Below are 22,443 nucleotides of genomic sequence, written 5' to 3'. Positions count from 1 at the left end.
ACGGATCAAGAAACACAGATCAAGAATCCACCACGTTCCTTCCTCATTCCCCACATGGGGAAACTGAGGCCCAACACCAACTGGCCCAAGACCACAGAGCAAACTGACAGAACAACCCAATGCCTGCTTCCTCCAAAAAATACTTAGTGATGGTTGTGGTCCTGGCCAGAGGATTCTGGAAACTCAGACACACGGAGGGCACCATCCCCGCCCCTGAGGGGCTGTTAACCGTGTTACGGTGGCTTGTCCTCCATGTTCCAAGTCTATTTCCACTGCAGTGGCACTGTCTGACTGGGGGAACACGGCTCTAACCCAGGCAGCACGGCCCCAGGATTCTCACTGGCCAAATGAGAAACCCAGGTTTGTGGCTGAGGGAAAAACCACGATGCAAGTTGAGGCTTGTGGAATGGGCCACATCTTGTCCTTGGCAGGTAATAAAGTATCCCCATCAATTCCTTCATTCAACGCAAGTGATCGAGTCCTTACGACGTGTGAGGGCACCAGAGATGAAGCCAATGCCATTTGTCCTCAAGGAACTCACCGTCTAAAGGACACAGAGACACAGGCACGCTCGTGTGCGCGCACGCAGATGAGAGCCTAGGAGAGGAACTCACCAACTGCCTAAGGGGGCGACAGGAGAGCTGGGCCTTGAAGGATTTAGTCACTTGATACCTATTTATTAAGGCCAGAGCAAGTGCCAGGCTTGCACTCCACAAGTGAAGAGCCCGGGGATATAAGAGTGCCCAGTGCCATCGTGGTCCCCACAGTCATGGGGTTTGACGTTATGTGCGGTGGGGGGCAGGCACCGATCCCATAATCCCACACACAGGGGTGCATCCATGGGTAACGGGCAGAACCGGCCTGGGCTAGGGAGAGCAGGTGGGGTGTGCAGACCGTGACAGGGGAGGGGCTGGGGGAGCAGAGGTCGGCCAGGATGCTGTCCATCTGTGAGGGGTCTGCCTTCCTCACTGGGTTGGGAACCCCAGGGCCACACAGGCTCACTTGTGCCCAAGACCATTTCACACTCATAGTGGGAATCTTGGCAGGGACTTGCTAGTGGGTCTGGACAACCTGAGAAGTAGGGGCCTGTACAGTTCAGGTGGTGGTGGTCTCCATGGAGCCTTTAAATCTCTCACTCATCAGCTCTCCATGACCTGAAAGCATTTTCTGGAAGTTAAGCCCCTCTCAGGGAGAAAGCAGCACAGCGTAGGTCTCATCCCTATTGTTCAAATAAAGAATGCAGGTCCCTGGACATAGTCGGACCTGAAGCCCAGCCCTGCTGCTCTGAACAGGGCTGGCAGAGAGGTCGTACAGTACCAAGAGGTACGGCTTCCTCAGTTCGAGTCTTCACCGGATCCTTCCTAGCTGTGTGACCTGGCGCCAAGTTACGTAACCTCTCGAGTTTCACTTTCATCACCTGTAAAATGGTCATTAATAGTCCTTTCTTTATAGGTTAGAATAGACTTGGGAAATATCCAGACTCCTTATCACGGCCCACAAGACCCTGCATAGCATCTGGCCCCTGCCTACCTATCTGACTCTACCCTGGCATGTTCCTCTGCTACCCACCAGCTCTTCTGTTGCCCAATACAACAAGCTTTCCTGCTCCCTGGCTCTGCCCTTGCTGCTTCCTCTGCCAGGAGAGCTCTGTCCTGCTCCCTGAGCTTCACACAGCTACTCCGTCTCATCCTCAGAGAGGCCTCTCCTGACCACCCAGTCGTTAGAACCCCTTCTCACACCTGGCACATTTTTTCTGTGTGCATGTCACAATGACCGCGGTTTCTGCGTTAGCGGAGCTAGGGTCGGTTTTCTCTCTAGACTGTAGACAGCACAGTGCCTGACACACGGAGGGAGCTTCCCTTTCTAGAAGGAGCACTACAATCCATCAGGACTGAGAGAACGCTCACAGCACACCAGCACGACACCTGACACGTGACACCTGACATGTGGCAATATGAACTGCCAGACAGGCAGGAGGAGCCTCCTCCCACCAGTCTTTATGGGGGAGCAGATTTCAAGGAAAGAATAATGAATCCGACTGCACCCATCACTCAACTTATTTCACCTACTACCCTCGCCAACACACCCACACCTGCAAATGCGTGCAGAGCCTGCTCTATTTTGAAGCAAATCCCAGACATCATAGTATTTCGTACTCGGGGACTCCTTAAAGGACGTGTTGCCCATCAGGGGCCCCCGAGACTGGACGCAGAGTGTGCAAGGGGAAAGGCATGGATAGGCACAGCAGTTCTTGGCTCTGCCTCTTTTCAAAGAATCTCTAGGCCCCAACTGAAAAATGAAGACAGCTGTACCCGCTCTAAGGGTTGTTAAGAGAATTCAATGAGTTAATAGACACAACAGGGACAGTCCTGCCACAGCGCAGTTGTTCTATCCAAGTGAGTCATCTCCATTATGGCGTCACTGTGGTTACAAAGCCCTGGCTCAGGAGGGAGGCCAGCTGGGTTTGCATCCAGCTCAGCTACTGACTAGGTAAATTACCCTAGGCACGTGACTTAACTTCCCCAAGCCTCAGTCTCCTCATCTATAAAATGGGCTCATCATCGTGCCTGCCTCACAGGGTAAGGATGAGAAGTCAGTGAGATAATACACAGAAGGGAGGTCTCGGGGTTTGGGGGGCTCCTTTCTGACTGCAGGGGCATAGCAAGAGCAGCTCTTCACAGCCCTCCCTGTGCAGAGGTGGTAACAGGCCCGCGAGCAGGTGAGAACCACCCCAGATCAACAGCAGATCCCAGATGAGAGGCAGGGTCCCAGGAGCGCTGGGGTGATGGGACTTCTTCGCATGAGCAAATGCAGAAGAGGTGGTGCAGGGAGACCCTGGTGCAGGGAGACCCTTTCAGGAGCAGAGATACCTCGAGGCTCAGAGGACATACCTGGAAGAGCTCGGAGTCGTCAGGGCTGTACTGGCTGGCTTCAGTCTCCGAGTTCTCTGGGCACCACTGCAGCTCCCCGAAGCAGGTGGCTGAGTCAAAGTCGCTGGCATCCAGCTGGGAGAGGTCCAGCTCAGGAAAGTCAGCGCAGAGTTGCTCCTCCCCGGACCCCCCACCCTGAGGAGACAGGAAGGAAAGGAGGTGAGTCAGAGCTGGGCCTGGCTGGATCCAGGCATGGACCCTTCTTACTCATGGTGCTGCCAGCCTGGAACCCTGGCAGCTCTTAGGCTAAGGCCTGACTTTGCCACATGACCAAGAGATGTCCCACCCTCTAGCAATGGTCGAATCTACCAGGAATGAAGCCGGGCCCTGGCAATACAAATTCTGCCTGCTGTTCTCTCCCCTCCTCCTTTGCTCTCCTACACACCCCTCAAAGCCCTTTTCCCCCCACAGCACCTCTTTCTTCTTACCAGAACTATTGTGTTGAAAACTTCATTAGAAGCTCTAAACAGATCCTCATTTACACTACTGTCCCCACCTGAAAGGGGATTTCTGGAACGCAATATCAATAATGAAACAAAAACCAGCAATAAGAATGGCTGACTTTTTTTTTTTTTTTTTTTGACAGAGAGATCACATGTAGGCAAAGAGGCAGGCGGAAAAAAGGAAGAAGCAGGCTCCCCCGCTGAGCAGAGAGCCCGATGCAGGGCTCGATCCCAGGACCCTGGGATCATGACCTGAGCCGAAAGCAAAGGCTTTAACCCACTGAGCCACCCAGGCATCCCAAATGGCTGACATTATTGAGGAATGACGATGTTCTGGAGAAACACTCATCCATTTTCTCCGGGACTTCACAGGACCAGGTGTAATGTCTAAAACGTGGAAGACCACTCATCCGAGGACAATAGGTAAATAAAACTATAGTCACCCGAAACACAGAATACCACGGTGCCTCTGAAAAAGAACAAGGCAGCGGTATATATGCCCTCCAAGACACATTAAATGGAAATAAAAACTAAACTATAGACTAGAACCAGTAGACTATGATGTCACATGCATAAAAGCGAAAAATCAAACTACGCAACTCTTTGCCCACGTAATACATATGCACATGTCCAGGAAAAGGTCTACAAGGCTCTATGCGCACCTGACCATGGTGGGTGGGGGACAAGGGAGGCACGCAGACTGTGGCAACAGCACTGACTGAACCAGCCTATCTCCAAGTGCTGTCCCGGGACAGGCAGGGTCAAGACCAGCAGGGACCGTGTTAGAAACAATGCAGATTCTCAGGCCAAAGCCCAGAACGACTCAGCTGAAGGCAATGGCTTTCTGACCCTGGTCTCCCACATCTAACAAAGACCAGTAGAAGGGCTGCCCTGCAGACTGAGAAATAGCCCGAGCTGGGAGGCTGACCCAGAAACGGTGGACCACAGGCCTTGGGGCCCGGCAGACCTGAATCCTAGTCCCCACTCGCCAGCTGGGAAACCTTGGGCAAAGCTCTTCTCCTCTCTGAAGCCCAACAGCCTCATCCATAGAATGACAACGCCCTCCCCAGGAGTTCAGACTGAATAAGGCGATGTTACAGCCTGGCTTGGAGATGTTCAGTAAACGGTAGCTAACAGAACCAACAAGAAGTCAGAACTAATACCGGTAAAAACAGAAGTGTTTCGTGGTGGGCAGAGAGGGTGCAACGGCCTTAGAGAACAAGAAAAGGCCTGACACTTAAAAAAAATAGGTTTTGCACAGGCCTCTTCCTTAATTGTTCCCACTTACTAAGCCTCATAAATTATGAACAAATGTGTATTATTAGCTCAACTTGACACAGGAAAAAGGCTTTTATGCGAATTTGGGTCAAATGTCTTAATTGGCGTTTTGCAAGAATCCTGTATCCACGGGCAGCACCACCGTCAGGTTCTCTCAAGTGGCTGGTCCCCTGCTCTCAGACTAGGGAGCAGGGTGCCGGGTGAGTCTCTGTCTCCGGGGACATCCCTGGGATCATCCCAGGCCCCATCCAACATACCCTACTACCACCGGTCACTACCACTCAGCCGCCCTGGCCCAGGGAACACCCGGGGTGGGGGTGGGGGGGTTCCTCAGCTTCCTTCTCCTCTCTGTCCCTTCAGGCTGTGGGGATGCTGCAGTCCTGCCTGTTCTAGATGGTCTGTTTCCAGTCTTCGGCTATCGTGAACAGGTCTGCCATGTGTGTGTTCAAGTCTTTATGTTGACATACGTCTTCAGCTCCCTTGGGCAGAAACCTGCAAGTGGCATGGCTGGGTCATACAGTAAGTGTATGTGACTTTGTAAAAAGGAAAAAAATTGCTCTCCAGAACTGTTGTACCATGGTCCACGCTTACTGGCTGTGCTGAGTGTGCCAACTGTCCCACACCCTCCCCAGCACCTGGGGTTGTCAGTCATCTTAATTTTAGCCAAGCGAGTGAGTGCATTCCAGCATTTATTAAATGCTACTATGAGCCAGGCACTGAGACAACGGAAGACCCCGTTTCTTCCCTCACGAGCTGACATCTTGGTAGGGAAGAAAACACACAAATATTTCCTTGTAGGTTGTGTTCGTGCTCTGAAGGAAACAGGCCAGGTGCACTGAGGGAGTAGAACAGAGGGAAAGGAAGTCTGTGTTAGTGGGGGGGCAGGAAAGGCTTCCTGGAAGAGCTGGCGTCTAGTTGAGACTTGGAGGAGTCAGGCAGTGGAAGATGTGGGGAGGAACGTTCCAGGCAGAGGGCCCAGCAAGGCAAAGACCCGAGCGTGGGCCAAGGCTAGAGCACTATACACTAACCACTGGTGGGGGAGGCTGCAGCTGGAGGAGCGGGGGGGATGGGAGAAGATGCCTTCAGAGGGGCAGGTAGAGGCCGGATCAGGCAGAGATTGTAAGGGATTTGGGTTTTACTCCAAGTATGATGGGGGTGGGGCCGGCGTCAAGCAGGCAGATGGGTTAGGCGGGTGCAGCACCCAGGAGAGGGGCAGGTGGCGGGACTGGGAGGCACCACTTGGCCACAAGGAGGGCCCGTGGAGTGGGAGGGAGGGCCAAAGCAGAGACTCAGGAGTTCTGGGCAGCCGGGGTCTCCCTAGTCAGCAAAGCCCCCAGTGATGAGCGCTCTGGGAAGCCCTTCCTACATCCCTGATCCCTCTCATCCCATCACTCAGAGAAGCCACATCTGTAGGACTTGCTTCCTGAGGCTCAGAAACGACTTTAAAATCGGAGTCCCAGAATCCCAAACTGGCCAGGAACCAGCAGCCATGAGTGGCTGTCCCAGAGAGTCACTGCAGACAATCTCGGCACCCAAGACCCCTTCAAGAATCAGACAAGGGTGGGGCGCCTGGGTGGCTCAGTGGGTTAAAGCCTCTGCCTTCAGCTCAGGTCATGATCTCAGAGTCCTGGGATCGAGCCCCACATCGGGCTCTCTGCTCAGCAGGGAGCCTGCTTCCTCCTCTCTCTCTGCCTGCCTCTCTGCCTACTTGTGATCTGTCAAATAAATAAGTAAAATCTTAAAAAAAAAAAAAAAAAAAAACACGAATCAGACAAGGGCTATGCATAGCTCTTATCACGCCCATAAAATAACCTCTGAGCAATGCCTGTGTGCGCAAGAAACTTACACTAACTTCCAGGCCTTCACAAAAGCAGCTTAGGAATCCCGGACCTAGCTGGTCTACCTCCTTCACTTGGCAGATGGGGAAACTGAGGCTAATGGATTTGCTCAGGGTCATCCAGGAGTGTCCTTCCCATCAGAACCATGCTGCCTCCTTTACAAAACACCCACAAAATGGCCATGACTACTGCACTTACTGATTCCCAGCTTCTCAACATACTCCAAGCGTACCCGGGACATAAAAATAAAGAAACCTCAGCTTCGCAACCTTGTCGATTAGGGCTGAGGCCACTCTCTGGCTGGAAACCATTAAGCACTGCATTAATAGTGATTTCTCTGGCCTTCACCATATTTAGAGAGGCTTTCTGAAGGGGTGCCTTGGGTGGCCCAGCTCCCTTTGAAAGGTACTGACTTAAAGCCTTGCTGTTGGGTCCCAGCCCTCCGCTGGAGGCCCCCTAGCGGTACTGGAGGGCACAGCATGGCAATGAGAGCCACTGCCAACACCAAGCTTATTACCAAATGTCAGGGGCCGAAATACCGGATTCTTAAAGTGACGCTTGCAGGGCCGGTGTCACTGTGCCCATGTCACTCCTTGGGAAACTCTGGGACCTGGTCCCTTGTATGCTTCTGCCCAGGCTGCTTGTAACAAAGCACCACAGGGGCGCCTGGGTGGCTCAGTTGGTTAAGCAACTGCCTTCGGCTCAGGTCATGATCTTGGAGTCCCTGGATCGAGTCCCACATCGGGCTCCCAGCTACGCAGGGAGTCTGCCTCTCCCTCTGACCTTATCCCATCTCATGCTCTCTCTCTCTTTCTCTCAAATAAATAAATAAAATCTTAAAAAAAAATAAAAATATAAAGCACCAGAGGCTGGGGGCCTAAACGACGGGAAGGTTTGATCCTCTGGGTCTGGAGGCTGGGAGGCTGAGCTCCAGGTGTTGGCAGGGGCGGCTCCTGCTAAGGCCACTACTGTTGGCCTGTGGATGGCGTTCCCTGCACATCTTCCCATTGGCTTGCCTCTGTGGGTGCCTGCCTCTGTGTCCACGTTTCCCCTTTGGATAAGGAGACCAGCCAGACTGGATCAGGGTCCATGCTAATGACCTCGCCTAACTTGATGATCTCTGTAAAGACCCTGTCTCCAAATCAGGTCACATTCCCAGGTGCTGGGGATTAGAGCTCACACGTATCTTCTTTTGGAAGACACAACTCAACCCATGGCACCCAGAGTCCCAGAATGGTGAAGCTGAGATTCAAAGCCAAGTCTCTTTGCTTCCTGCCAAGTCTGTGCCATTGCCTGGCATCTGCTTCTGAAAGTGGAAAGCAACATTCGAGACCATTTATTCCCGTTTACCGATGGGGAGGTGGGGGCTTTTAGACAAGGGCTGAGAAAGATCTAAGTCCCACGGCAAGTTCATGGCTGCGCTGGAACAGGCCTGGGGCTACATACACAGGCTGTGCCGTGCCCTGGCCTCCTGCAGATGGCCCACTCCGGTCCCCACCACTGGTTCACTTACACCCCTGCCATGGGATGCCCCTCTGGTTGCTGGGCATTCTGCACCCATTCCTCCAGCAGCATCACATGCCTGATCTGAAAAGGCTGCGGCTGCCCTAAGCCAGGGAGATAAACGGCCCTAGCAGTGGATTAATGGTGTTTTGTACATTCACGTAAGTGGCTTCACTGGAAGCCTGTGTATCTTGTTGGAAATCGATTCCCTGCTTAAGAAAGAATGCATCTTCAGGAAAAATTGGTGGCTCCCCGTTCCTGACTACAATCAGCGAATCGTCAAGCTTAGTCCCTGGCCTAAAGCACATTGTCAGAGTTACTGAGCGGAAGGAAGCAGGAGGGGGGAGAAGGCAGCCTGCAGTGACAGAGGTTGGGTTCTGGGCCTGTTCACACTCACTGTGCGTCTTTCGCCGAGTGCACACTTCACTATGTCACCTGCCCTCTCGGTCCTCACTGCCTCCTCTAGAAAAGAGCATCCAACAGACAGACTCTGTGAACCCCTCTTGCTCAAGCATTCAGGACAATTCTGTACTAATCTAGTTTCTGAAATCCACACAGGCTTTTGGAAGTATCTAGGTAGAACCTGGCACTTTACTAATGAATGAATGAATGAATGAATTTACCGAGGGGGAGACAAAGGTGGAGAGGGAAGGGCTGTCCTGAAATTTGGAAAGATGCCTAGACAAAGGTCTGGGCCCTGGCTTTGCTGTTTAATGTTGATCCTTTGAGGTCAGGACATAACTTTGGCCGCCTCGGCTTCTACTGACAGACAGAAGGGGGATAATAAAAAGAATCCTGTCACAGGCACCTAGGTGGCTCAGTTGGTTAAGCAACTGCCTTCGGCTCAGGTCATGATCCTGGAGTCCCAGGATCGAGTCCCATATCGGGCTCCCTGCTCAGCAGGGAGTCCGCTTCTCCCTCTGACCTTCTCCCCTCTCATGCTCTCTCTCTCTCATTCTCCCTCTCAAACAAATAAATAAAATCTTTAAAAATAAAATAAAAATATATAAAGAATCCTGTCTCATAGGGTTCTTACAAAGATAAAGCAACATAGGTTGGGAGCCTAGCATACATCAGACACCTGTGAATGGTGGTCACAGATACAGCCCCTACAGTTGACTTTCAAGTGACACTCACAGCTATGGTCTCACTGGTACCTTCCCAAGATGCAGGAAATGGTCAATGGCCAGCATCCCCATTTGACTGATAGAAAAACAGGGGATCTCAGAAGGTCAATGCTTGACCTTGTCTTCTGACCCATCCCCTCAGTCCTAAACCTACTGGCTCTTCCAACTCTGTGTTCCTTCAACCTCCACCAGCCCCCTGATCCAGGTGTTATCATCATTCAAGGTTTCTGTGGGAGAAATAACCTTTCCCTGACAGCCAAACTACACTGGCTTCTTCCAGACCTGCCTGGGATGATGGGGAGCAGGGCCCCCCACTGGGCCTGACAGACCCCTTGACCGCAATCATGGAGACTCCAAATTAGGATGCTAGTTAGGGTGGTGCACTACTGCCAGCTCAGAGCCTCCTCCACTGACAAGAAGCTGTATTTGATGGTCTGAGGCAACTTTTCCCTTTTAAATTGCCATCAGGAATGGCCAGACAAGCCATGTGATCTGCTAGAGTGGGCAGTGGGGTCAACTTCCCTGCCTTCCTAACCATGGTGGATACCACTAACCGAACACCACACCACTGTACTTCCTGCTGAGCCCCAAGCATGCTCAACATGGAGCCTTAGTAGCCACTGCTAATCGATTAGAACTGGCCTGGTCTGGACCTATGACTCTGTACCCATACTTTCCTTCTAAGAAGGAAGTAAGGCAGATGTTCATGAAGTCCCTGCAAAGCCATTTCATTAAACAGATGTTTTCTTCTGTCCCACCTCTGTTACATGGCTGGTCTCCCACCCATTCCCCTTCTTAATGGTGGCAGCCTATTAAGGCTGGGGAAGCTGCCCCTTTGTACCACCTAGACAGTCCAGGGAAGCACAGTCTGGCTAATTAAAAGCCTTCATCCGGTGACCAAAACAAGTGCTTCACCTGGTTCAGAGATAGATCAGAGTGAACACCAAGACTTTGCTAGAGCATTTAAATTAGGGGCTCAGCTGGCTGAATTTAATTCTGGAGAGGCTGGCAGCCATCTTTGCCACTGCTTGGGAAGAGAGCCTGCCTCAGAATGAAGTCAGCACAGGGAATGTAGAGCCAAGAAGCAAAGAGAGAGTACTGATAAAATAACTTAAACACCTGGATCCAGCTGCGCCTGAAGCCAGCATATTCTCTTTACTCCACAGTTATAGCCTATTCTCTTTACTCCACAGTTATAGGAGTGAGAAAGTTCTCTTTCCAGATTATGTACTAGTTTCTATCACCTATCAATGAAAAAGTTATGACTAATTCATCTCTCTTACGCTAAAAAAAATAAAATAAAATAAAATAAAATCTTCCCACTGTCTTCCAAATTAGTTCAAAACTCCTGGGGCGCCTGGGTGGCTGCGTGGGTTAAAGCCTCTGCCTTCAGCTCAGGTCATGATCTCAGGGTCCTGGGATCGAGCCCCACATCGGGCTCTCTGCTCAGCAGGGAGCCTGCTTCCTTCTCTCTCTCTGCCTGCCTCTCTGCCTACTAGTGATCTCTGTCAAATAAATAAATAAAATCTTAAAAAAAACCAAACAAACAAACTCCTGAATAGGCTTCTAGGAGAACAGTAAGAAGAGTAACTGGTCTTTGTCCACACAGAAGTAGTTACAGCATCCTCTGAAATAAGACTCAGGGGCCACAGACACAAAGCGAAGCTCCAGAAAGAGTAAGTGGGAAAAAAATTTTTTAAAGATTTTGTTTATTTGACAGAGAGCGAGCCAGAGAGCACAAATGGGGGAAACAGCAGAGAGAGTGGGAGAAGCAGGCTCCCCATCAAGTAGGGAGCCCAACGTGGGGCTCAATCCCAGGACCCTAAGATCATGACGTGAGCTGAAGGCAGACACTTTACCGACTGAGCCAGCGAGGTGCCCCAGAAAATTGTGGGGTTCTGAGCCGATCTTAAAAGAACACACACCCAGAATTTAGACAAATCAGGCCACTGGAAAGGCCTCCCACCAACACAGTCAAGGCTAAGCCACTCAACCCCGCCTTGAGCTGCCCGCTCAGGGTTTCATGTAAAGACGACCCACAGAAGGTCTAGTGAGAGTGCGTTCTCCAGCCTGGAGTGCAAAACGGGTTCCGGGACTCCAAACTGGGCTCTGAGCCTACCACTCTACCAGTGACCTTCAGTAGGCAGGGCAAAAGGATGGAACTCTCTGAATCCACTGGCTACGTTAACACTGTCCATCTCATCTCCTCCTGTGACAAGAGTGTCCACTGATGTCCACAGAGCCCCAGAGACACAGGGGGGACTCTCTAGGGCACCCACTGGCTGAGTTGCTTGCTTACTGCGGGTCAGCTACGCTTTGTCCCCAACCCATGTGTTACTATACATGCCTGATCCAACAGAATGACTCCCCAATCTGGAAACCGGCACCCTGGTGCTGCAGGTGTGGCCTATGCAAGAGATGGCCAGGATTTCGGCACTAGCACCACCACAGGCAGCCCTAGAGTAAAAGACTAGAAATAACATGCGCGCCACGTGGCTTCGTTAAGCCGTGTCATCATCTTGCACTTTCAAGGACTTCTTCCCAAGAATTCCCCTCTCCAGCCGCCACCACGCCCTGCCACCCCCAGCTCCTGCTCCCACTCCCATCAGATAAAGTCGCCTATTGTACATGGTTTGCTGCCCGCACAGCACCGGAAGCCAGTTCTTAGGATGGACTACAGACACAGCACAGAACCAGGGTGCTAGAGGACCCTGTAGAGAGACTTCTAGAAACTCATCTCTTATTCTGCAGCTAAGGAAACTGAGGCAGAAAGTCTCCTGGGGTGAGTGTTATCTTACTCCCTTACATCTTGTTTCTTCCCTGTTGTCTTCAAGAGGCCCCTTATCCAACAGAGATCTGCAAAGTCTCTTGGAGCTGCGCCCAGGCCAGGTCACCCGGGGTGGATGGAGCCGCTCTTGGATGCCCCGGCAGGTGGCCGTGTGGGGCCCAAGTGCCTCTTCCTCGGCAGCTACGCCTGGGCCCCACCATCTCGTCCTTTCTGGCACCTGTCAGGGCTGCCTCTCAGAAGGCACAGGCTGCCCCCCGGAGCCCAGAGAGGTGCTGTGCACGGCATGTTTGATTTTAAAACAGGAAAAGGCTGAAGGATATTCTGCCACTTGAGTGAGCGAGCAAAGGTGTTCCAGGGACAGAGTGATCTGTGCACGGTGCTGCCTGCAATTGCAGTCCATTTTATGCACTTGAGTTCAAGGGCTCTTGAATTCAAAGGCGAGTGGCAGGAAAAGTGCTCAGTAAACTGCGGAGCGTGTGCAGGTATCTGTTGTTAAGATGTGTGGAGGCAGAGCTGGCTCTGGCTCGTCCCTTGCTAGCTGTGGGGCGCCACCTAGCCTCCTGCATCTCCTGAGACCCGCCTCCCCCAACGGAATGGTTGCAGGGCGTGAGTAGTTTCCAGCCTGGGGCCTCTGCGCTGCCGGCTGCCACTCCCTCCACCTGGACTCCCTCCTCTCCCTTGCACCATCACTCGACTGGTATCTGGTTGCTTCTTCCCGTCCCCAGGTCCCCACCGCAGATTAAGCATCTCTCCCCAGAGGGGCCTCCTGACCACAGTATCCCACAGCAGTGGCCCCATCTCCCTCTTCCTGGAACGTTGCCCCCCCTGCCAAGCCCTCAAGGAGCACTTTCTGTTCCCTGAGATCCTCCCCCTGCTTTTCTTCAGAATTTTTAGAAATTGTGGCAAAATATACAGAAATAAAATTTACCGTTTTAGCCATTTTTAAGCGTCAGGTTCAGAGGTGCGGAGTACACGGACGCTGTTATGAAGCCGCCACCACCAGCCCTTGCCACCGCTCGTCCCCAGTTTTCACGGACCGGTCCCTGCACTGTCACCCCCCCCACACTGGACACTCCCCGCAAGCGGGGCCTGTGTCTGTCTTTCTGTCTTGGTCCCTACTGTTTCCCCAGTATCAAGCAGATACTCAGCCTATAGTAGGTGTTCAATAAACAAAATGAGATCAGTGTGGCCATGCCTTGTAAACAGGCCGGAAAGTAAGAAGAAGACAGCATGAATATATTTTTTTCCCAAACAGCCCCAAGACGAGGCCAAAATGCCCGGTCACCTCTGTGACCAGATCACGATTTCAAGTTTGGTCCAACTCTGAGGGGGCAACACCGGCAAGAGCTCCTTTTCTTTCCTGGTTTCAGGCCCCTCTGTGAGGTCAAGAATGAAGATATCGGATCACACAAACCACCTGACGTGAACACTCACCATGTCAACACGTCAGCTCGACCCAGAGCAACATTTTATCAGTCCCTGAAGGGCAAGCACAGAAATAGACTGCGGAGAGCAAATGCCACTCTTGGTAGTGCTAGAAAGGCTGTGGTGCACGGCGAGCCGGGACGTGGGTCCCCTGTCATGCTAGTACACTGAAATCGGAAGGTGGAATCAGAGCCAGAGTTAGGATGAGGGGAGGGAGGCACCCGCCTTGGGCACCAAAAAAAAAACAAACAAAAAACCTCCATCATCAAGACAGATCGTACCTAATGCAACACGCTGAAAAAAATCAAAATTAAGGCAAAAACCCCATGATAAGCAAAATATCAGAATTCTAAATAAAGATGGGCTAGTCATACTGATTTTTCCTTTTGCTTCAGGCACCTATGTGACTCTGTATGGCGCTCTTCCTGTTCCTGCCTTTAAATATTTGGTGTCTGTTCCACATGGATATTCAGGTGCCAACTCATGCTTTTTAAACGCTGCATTAAAATATGATTTCTCGTGGGATGCCTGGGTGGCTCAGTGGGTTAAGCATCTGCCTTCAGCTCAGGTCGTGAACCTGAGGTCCTGGGATCCAGTCCCACATGGGGCCCCCTGCTCAGCAGGCAGCCTGCTTCTCCCTCTCCCTCTGTCTGCTGCTCTGCCTACTTGTGCTCTCTCTCCATCAAATAAATAAATAAAATCTTAAAAAAGAAATAGGATTTCTCTTGATGACTGACTTTTTTGGGCATCTCCTGAAATTCGGTGCCGGAGCCACGTGTCTCCTTCGCCTCACGCTAACGCCAGCCTGGAAGAGACGGTGAGCTGCTGTTATGTGCCGGTGACCAAAGGGAGATCAATCACCACGGGGATCACGTCACTCTGGCCTCCGTTTCCACATCTCTACAAAGGTACCTGTACCCTCTGGTGGCTGTGAAACTACCCCAGGCCTGTCCAGTGTGGTGTTTTAGATGGCAATGTGTTTGGGCAAACTCTGAAGTGCCGTCTGCATGTGAGGAACTGCTATGAAATTTTTATCAAAGGTAGCGAGAGGCCCAACCGGGCGGGAAGCAGCATTCCACACCGAAGGGAGCGGCGAAACCCTTGCCCTATTTATAATGAAAGAAGTGAAGCTTGCTAAATGAATCAATTTTGCTTAAGAAGAGAAAGCGATGGGGCACCTGGGTGCCTCAACTCGGTTAAGAGTCTGCCTTGGGCTCAGGCCACCACCCCGGCCTCCTGGGGTGTCCTGGGGTCGAGTCCCCACGTCAGGCTCCCTGCTCAGTGGGGAGTCCACTTCTCTCTCTGCCTCTGCCCCTCCGCCCTGCTCCTGTGCATGCGCACACGCTCTCTCCCTCTCTCAAAATTAAACAAACAAATAGTTAAAATTTTAAAAAGAAGAGAAAGGGATTAAGGGCTCTCCGGGGACACAGTTGGTTAAGTGGTGGACTCCTGATTTCGGCTCAGGTACTCGTGCACGTGGACTGTCTCTAAAATAAATAAATAAATCTTCTTTTAAAAGGGGGAACGGGGCGGGGGGAGAAAGAGATTAGAGCAGATTCAGGGTTCTCCCTGCAACCAGGCCATCCCCTCCCATCCTGACCCCCTTCCAGAATGGGAAGAAAGGCAGAGGGTTTCAGCTCGCCCTGGGAAAGTGCCCACTCCGTGCTGCGGAGAGGGGTGACTGCCAACATTCTAATCAAGTTGTGGCCGTCCTGAACCGGCCTGCGCTCTCCTTCCTCGTCACATTTTGCGGGGTTTCTTCAAAATGTGAATTTCCTCAGTGGGACGGAGGGGTGGCTAGCACAAACCAGCCATCCTCCTCTGTGGGATGGATGAAACAGCACCTGGCTTTGGGATGACAGGAAAGTTCTGGAAATAGATGGTCGTGATATCTGTAGGACCCTGTGAATATGCTGAACGACTCTGAACTGGACCCTTAAAAAATGTGCAATTTTATGTTATGCGTGTTTTACCACAACAAAATAAAAACAAGTATTAAAAAGTCCCAGAGATCCAAAACAACAACAACCAAAAAAATGGAGCCTCACACTCTGTCTGGAGGTATTCTCTGGGGTCCTACAGTGTCCGTGTTCTTTGGTTCTATTTATGTGTCTCCTACCCCGGCTGCCAGGAGAGACGCAGAGAGCTGGGCCAGGGCTCGGCTGACAAGGCCTTTTGCCTGTTAGCACCGTTATAAATAACCCAGAAGGAGGCAGAAAGGGGGTCCTGGCAGGGGAGTGAAGGTCAGGCAGCCCCTTTGTGGCATTTGAGGAAATGTCACGCTCAACAGGCCAGCAAGGTGCCAGCTCCCATCTCCAGGCCGGTGCTGCCCAGTGTTGACTGCAACCCTGCACCTCCCCCTGCCCCCCAACCTCATGCCAGCGAGCCTCAGGGGGGCACTCCCACCAGGAAGGGGAGCACGAAGGGGGCTGGCTCCTGGGGGTGCCCAGCAGGGACAGGACCACTGGGTGGATGGAGAGGTAGTGGGGAGCTGAGGATCCACCCCCCCCCCAGCCTGGCTGAAGTCAGCTCCCCAAGAGCCCAGGCCAGAGCTCAGCCCCCAGCACACCAGCCTCAGCTCGTCTGCCAACACACAGGACCCGCTGAGGCGAAGATGACTCAGCACCGCTCCAGCAGCTCAAGCGGCAACTGCCCCTGCTGGGGCTGCTGCACAGCGTGGGAGCCGGGAGGGGCCTCGCAGCCCATCTGGTCCTGCGGTTCCCACGCTGGGCTCCCTGGGGAACCCCCAGCATCACCTCTCCCACAGCCCACCAGGGCCCCGGGCTTTGAAGTGGGAGAGATTATGAGGCAGTTAATTAGTTCATTTTCCCCATTTTTATTAACTAAAAACCATACAGTGGCAACCCAGCGTACTCCTATTGACCCTGAGTGAATTCAACATGAGGAGCTTGGCAAAACACAAATACATAAAAAGCCAAATTTCTACTTCTTTCGTCTGCATTAGAAAGATGGTGACATACTTCGCACATGAATTCTCCATTTCCCCATACTATTCATGCAGACTTATTATGCACACACGCTATTTCATGGGCCACGAGAGGGCTTTCGCAGGTTAACTTAAACCCTCAGCCTAAAAAGCCAGTCTCCAGGCAGGTGGCGTCCACCACGCAGAGCACCCAAAGGGCTCGTTGAGACCCCAGCAAAGGGGGCACTCCCCCATTTTGCAGATGAAAAAGTAAGGCTGAGAGAGGTAACAGGAGTTTGTTAAGCAGAACGTGAATTCAGACCCAGCCACCAAACTGCGGCAAGCATCCCCCTGCCTCTGCTGGGGCTGACCACAGCTGTCAGTAACACTAGGGGTGTGGGGGGGGGGGCGCTTTTCTCGCTCTGTGCAAGTTCATCTACTAGACTTTGAAACCATGGGGAGGGGAAAATGTTCTCAAAGCCCTGCTAGTACCTTCTAGAATCTTTCTGGGTTCAGGAAGGCCAGATTGTAAGCCGCTGGTGTAGACCCACAGAGGAGGGAGTCAAGGCCCCATCCAAGGGGCCGGGGTTCTCCCACCATCACCAGGGAGCAGAGGAGCAGGGGACAGAGCTGAGGCGAGGGTTAGTCACTTACTCTCCTATTTAAAAGCCTTCCCTGACTTCTCACTGCCCTGGACAAATACCGGAAGCCCTCACTACACTCTGAGGCCCAGTGCGTCCTGGCCTGCCTCCTCCCACACCATCTGTTGGACTGTCCCACCCTCCCCACACTACAGACACAGTGGCCACCTTCTCGCTGCAACAAAACCCTCTGGGCTTGGGCTTCCCACTTGGGACCCCTGCCACGCTGCCAGCATTCAGTCTCAGTGAGAGGGGCCTTTCCCAACACCCAACACACTCACCGGCTCACAGTGATTGCTACCCACAGCACAAACCCAGGGACTGTCTGTCTCCCCTCCAGAATGTACACTACAACAGGGTAAGGGACTGGGCTTGGCCTCTGTGGAATCCCAGTGCCTGGACTAGTGTCTGGCACAGAGTGGGTGCTCACTAAACCTCTGCGGGATAGATGACCGGGGGTCGGGCTAGAGCCCCCATTTCCCAGTCTGGCATCTGTGCTTCACATTCTTGTGATCCCTGCAAAGTCTCCCTCCCACTCACTCCCTGCCTCTCCTGGGGGTGGGGAGGGGGTGGTTTCCTTCCATGTCCATTTATTCCCTTATGGAAATTCCTGCCTTTCCTTTTCCAGTGGGTCAGATGATGAGAAACCCAGACCCATGGGCTCCCAGATAAAGCCGGTGGGAAACAGATTCTCTCTGGCCCCGGAAGGCCCTCCCCCGTCATGTGGTCAGCGAGGACCAGAGGAGGAGGGAGGCCAAGAAGCCCTGCTTGGCAGACCCCCACCCCCTCACATTCCCCCATGGCTGAGGTGCCGGCTCCTGCCAGCCACAGGTAGACCTGACCTCCATAGAAGTGTGTTGACTGGGAACATAAAACGGATTTGGGGTCTGGACAATCCCCCATGTCCATTCCCTTCTTCTCCAGCGTTCCACAAGGTGGGACCGTCAGCAGCTTCACGGCCACAGCAGGGCTTCTGCAGTAAGCACTAACATGCCTCAACTAGGAACAGGAAACCATCTGACGATGCTCGATTATCACCGAAGCCTGATGGCAAACAGGCAGAAAGCGGGGAGCTCTCAAACACAGAATGGTGAGACCTCTCCGGGAGCAGAGTTCCCGCCATCCCCGCGGGTCAGTGCCATCTGAACCTGCTTTTCTGCCAGGCCAGTTTCCCTCACCCTACTGGGACTGCAGGTCTTGGGCTCCTAAGAATCTTCTACGCTCTAAACTAGACCTTCTCCCATCTGATCCTCACAACAAAAAGGTTAAGCCATTTTCCTATTAGATGAAGCTAAAATTCAGAGAGAAGAAATAATTTGCCTAAAGTCACCAGAAAGCTGAAGAGAGGGACACCTGGGTGGCTCAGTCGGTTAAGTGTCTGCCTTCAGCTGAGGTCATGATCCCAGGGTCCTGGGATCAAGTCCCACATCAGACTTCTTGCTCAGCGGGGAGCCTGTTTCTCCTTCCCCCTCCCCCAATCAGGCTTTCTCTCTCAAATAAATAAAATTTTCAAAGGGGGGGGGGGACAACCAGAAAAGAAAGGTAAAGAGAGCAGGACTCGCAACCCCAAGATGGCAGACTCCTCGTTGAAGCAGTAATGGAGAATCCGATCGGGAGATCACAACCCCAAATTCTCAGCGCTACTGACGTGCAATACTTGAATGAGTCCCTCTACTTCTCTGAGCCTCAGTTTCCCTATATTCCAACACTGGCAAGCACTGGAGACCATGGTCAGTCAGCTGGGTCTTTGGAACATGCAGATTCAGCCCACGATGAGCTGGGCATGCTAGGAAAGCCTCAGATGTCCCTTCAGCAGCTGCAAACAAGGGGGAACGATGGGGCAGACAGTGGTGGCCACAGAGGGTTAGAGCTCATGGTGGGCCTCACAGGAGGGCAGGTACAAGATCTGCTAGCTCCAAACTCTGCTATGCAAAGCATGGCCCACAGACCAGAAGCACAGGCTTCATCTGGAGCTTACTAGATTCTGCAGACTGTCATGCTGAATCCCAGACCTCCCGAATCAGAATCTGTATTTAAACAAGAGCCCCAGATGATTCATAGGCACGTTCAAGGTTGGATTGCAAACATTTTTTAAATGACGAGTCAGGTTGTAGCACATGGTCATGTAGGCCCAGCATCCCCATCTGCAGAGGACAGATAATGACGTGCACCCCTCGAGGGACGGCTGTGAGGGTTATGTAAAATGGCTCCTACCCAGTGCCCAGCACATAACAGGCCCAAACTGCTGGATCCTCTCCTTCCTAGAAGGCCTCTCCGTCCTCTCCGAGTCCTGCCTGCGCATCTGGGAGGCGAGGAGAAGACCCCCATGGGGCGGGAACAGATGGGGACAGGGTGGGAGCAGAGGGGAAAGAAGACAGAAGAGGAAATAAAGAAGCAAAAAAAGTAAACAAAAAACATGCAGCAGAGACCATCTGAATCCCCAAGAGGCAGGGGACATGTGAAACCCGGAGACGCGGCCGTTTCTGCTCACGTCCTGCACCAGGGCTCTCAATGACTGCAAGAAACCACAGGGCCGGAAGGGACAGAGGGGCAAGAGCCACACACTGTGTCCCCTCGGGCCAGCATGTAACAGTGCCTTTCCAGGTCGGCTGTGCACCGGTCCTGTGGCCAGGGTGGACATGACACCAACAGTCACTGGAGCATTCCAGATGGAAGCCAGGGGTTCAGGCCGAGCCCTGAGAAGGGTCACACATGACTGGGGGATGCTGATCCAGGGACCATGTTTGACAGTGGGGGGGCTGATCTATGTGATCTTAGCAGAGTGATTTAACCTTTCTGGGCCTCAGAAAAACAGAGGATGATATTCTTAAGAGGGTTTAAGGAGAAGGGCATTGTGGAGTGTCTGGTGCAGAGTAAGTGCTCAAAAGACAATGACCATTAGGAAGACTATTTCACAAGAATCCTGAAGCAATTGCCGGCACTCCTACAGCCTCTCTGGGCTGTTAGAGCTTCCTCACCACTGGGTCACTGAGTTAAATTAACCCTTCAATGACCCAGTCCACACTGCCATCAGTTCACACCTGAACGGCAGCAACTCTAGACCCCACCAAGCTCCTGGACACAAGTCGCTAGAGCCATCTTGTCAAGATGCAGATCTGATCCCACCGAGACGCAGTCTGCCCCTGAATCCTCCTAAATCCTTCCTGAGGCCTGGAAGGCCCCATGTGATCTGGCTCCTGCCTGCCTGTCCCAGTATTAACCTACCCCTACCTCCACTTTTGGCCCTACCGGCCTTCTTTTCTCCCCAGCACTTGCCAGGGTCTTTTCCTACACAGTGTCCCGAGTGTGCTGTTCTCTCTGACTGCTACGCCACCCTCACCCATAGACCTGCTGTGCCCAGCTCTGTCCCATCTGTCCTTCACTCTTCACTTCCCAGGGGAAGCTTTCCTAGACCCCCAAAGGCCCCCCGAGGAGCCCTACTACACCCTCTCACCGCCTTCTGGAGGTCCTGAGCCTTCTAGGGCTTATCACAGTCAGTAATTAAACATTTGTTTGAATGGGCATCTTATTAATGCTCACTGTTATATCCTTGGCACCTGGCACATAGTAAGTGCTTACTAAACACTCGGGTGGTGAATGAGTAACGCCATTCCTGGGCAACCCCCTCACCCGCTCACGCCCTCAGCCTTAACTTTCCACGCACATGGAACAAACCCCAAGGCTGCCTGATCTTCAACCTGCACCCATGACCCGCTGGCCCAGTGCCAGAGATGCGAACATTTCTAGATCTGATTTTCTTGAAAGCAGCTTTGGGACATGGCCAGGGGAGGCGTGCGCCACCGGCCTCGGCAGTAAACGCTGATGAAGCTGTCTGGACCAGCTGAGCTGATATCAGGAAATGCCAAGATTTGAAAGCATCCGGAACCCACTTATTTATTGTTGTTCTTGCACTTCCAGGCTATTTTAAGCTTCGGATCGATGTGTTAGCCCTCCTCTCTTCCAATGTCGCTCCGCAACACCCCACATGCACTTGGCCCTACCTGTTAGGGCTCGGCTGCCCCAGCCCCACAGGATACGTGACGATGACAGCCATAAAAACGGGTGGCTGTTCCTTTTTGCCAGGTGCCTCTGCAAGTGGTATGTGTTTTCACTGCAAGTGCCTATTGCTCCCAAAGTGAAGCATTATTAGTTCCAGTCGAAAGATGGGGACATCAAAGCTCAGAGAGGTGAAGAAATCTGCCCGGGGTCACACAGCTGGAAAGTGCCAGAACTGGGATGCAAACCCGGATCTTCCAAATGCAAACATAAGGCTTGGTTCCCAACCGTTTGGCAATACTGATTCCCACGTGTCCGCACCAAAGTTCCCTGCACACACTCTGAGTTCCCAGTCCCCTGCAAGGACCACAAACCAGTCAAAGCAACCTGCTCCCGGGTGTACTGCCGTGAGAAGATGACCAAGGCAGGTTGCTAAGCGAAAAGGGGAAGTTAACATTTTACGATCTTGTTTGTGCTTTTAATAAAAAATGATGGATGGAAGGAAAAATACATGTGTAGTTCACATATTCACAGAGTGTTGCTAGAAGGACACAAGAAAATATTAAGAGTTTAGAAATGAGAACAAGGAAGTGGTTGGGGACAGGGGAGGTCCGAGAATATTTATTTTCTATTTTAAGTCTTTCTTTACTTTTTGAAGGTTTTATTTTTATTTGATCATATACATGCTGCAAACCCATCCTCTAAGGTCCAAGTCATATGCCTCCTCCCCTGTGAAGCCTGCCCTGATTATCCCAGCTTGTTCCTCCTCCCATTCCCTACCATATTCTGCCTGCATCTCTCAGGCACATGGGTCACTGAGCCTGTGTCCTTCAGTGCATACAGATAGAGGAGACCCCTGCTAGGCAGGAGCCCCAGAGTCTGAAGCAGTGTCTTGGGCCTCTGAGGTCTCCCCAACACTGAGCCGGAGCCTCTGCTGAGGCAGGGGGTTGGGGAGCCTCTGTGAATGAATAACTATTTTTCATTTTCTATCTTGGTCCATGGCCTCCCAAAGCCAGTGAAGCTGGAAACTCAAAAATGGAGCTTGGGGGCAGGAAGGCGAAGAGGAAAGCGAGAATTGGGGAGGGTAAATTCAGCTCCTGGAAACCTGCCCAGCACTCATCCCAGGGAAATGACTCAAGCACCGCTTAATGCCAGCAGACAGTCCATTTGGGCCCTGAGGTCACCAAATCTCGTCATGGTCCTGCTTATTAAATAAAGAGGCGCGTGAAATAAAGCCACCACGTCTGGTGCCGGGGCTCTGAGGAAGGGACAGAGAGACAAAGATGAGAGGCAGAGAGCCTGTCCCCTGTCAACCACTCCTGACTGCTCACCTAGAAAGCCCCCTGGGCAGTAGCTGAGACTGGACTCATGCAGATGTGCCTCCTGGCCTTGGTGGGAGCTGAGCGATGATCCCATCTCACCTCCTGGGCAGCAAGGGGGTCCCTGCCTTCCTCCGTACCCAGCCCCTGCCTGAGGATCTCTGAGAACACACTTTACAGACATCTCATTGATACTGTCCAACAACCAAGTAAAGGCAGACAGACACAC

General features: G+C 52.4%; 1 protein-coding gene across 3 annotated transcripts in view; it reads right to left on the bottom strand.

The window, feature by feature from the left end:
* PPARGC1B (PPARG coactivator 1 beta) overlaps positions 1-22,443 on the bottom strand; it is a 105,237-nt gene that overhangs the window by 24,761 nt on the left and 58,033 nt on the right. For 2 of the 3 annotated variants that reach the window (XR_004381968.1, XM_032851518.1), the window contains exon 2: positions 2,892-3,065. The exons of the other annotated variant lie outside the window; for it this stretch is intronic. Coding sequence is in view for 1 of the 2 variants with exons in the window: in XM_032851518.1 (XP_032707409.1) it covers positions 2,892-3,065 (174 nt within the window). In the remaining variant the exon portion in view is untranslated. The remainder of the gene's footprint in view (positions 1-2,891; positions 3,066-22,443) is intronic. 3 annotated transcript variants of the gene reach the window in all.

This window comes from Lontra canadensis, unplaced genomic scaffold (genome assembly GCF_010015895.1).
Source record: "Lontra canadensis isolate GAN:19392208 unplaced genomic scaffold, GSC_riverotter_1.0 scaffold5, whole genome shotgun sequence".
Classification (NCBI taxonomy): domain Eukaryota; kingdom Metazoa; phylum Chordata; class Mammalia; order Carnivora; family Mustelidae; genus Lontra; species Lontra canadensis.
The sequence above is the reverse complement of the archived record's forward strand: the minus strand, read 5'-3'. Positions and strand labels throughout refer to the sequence as shown.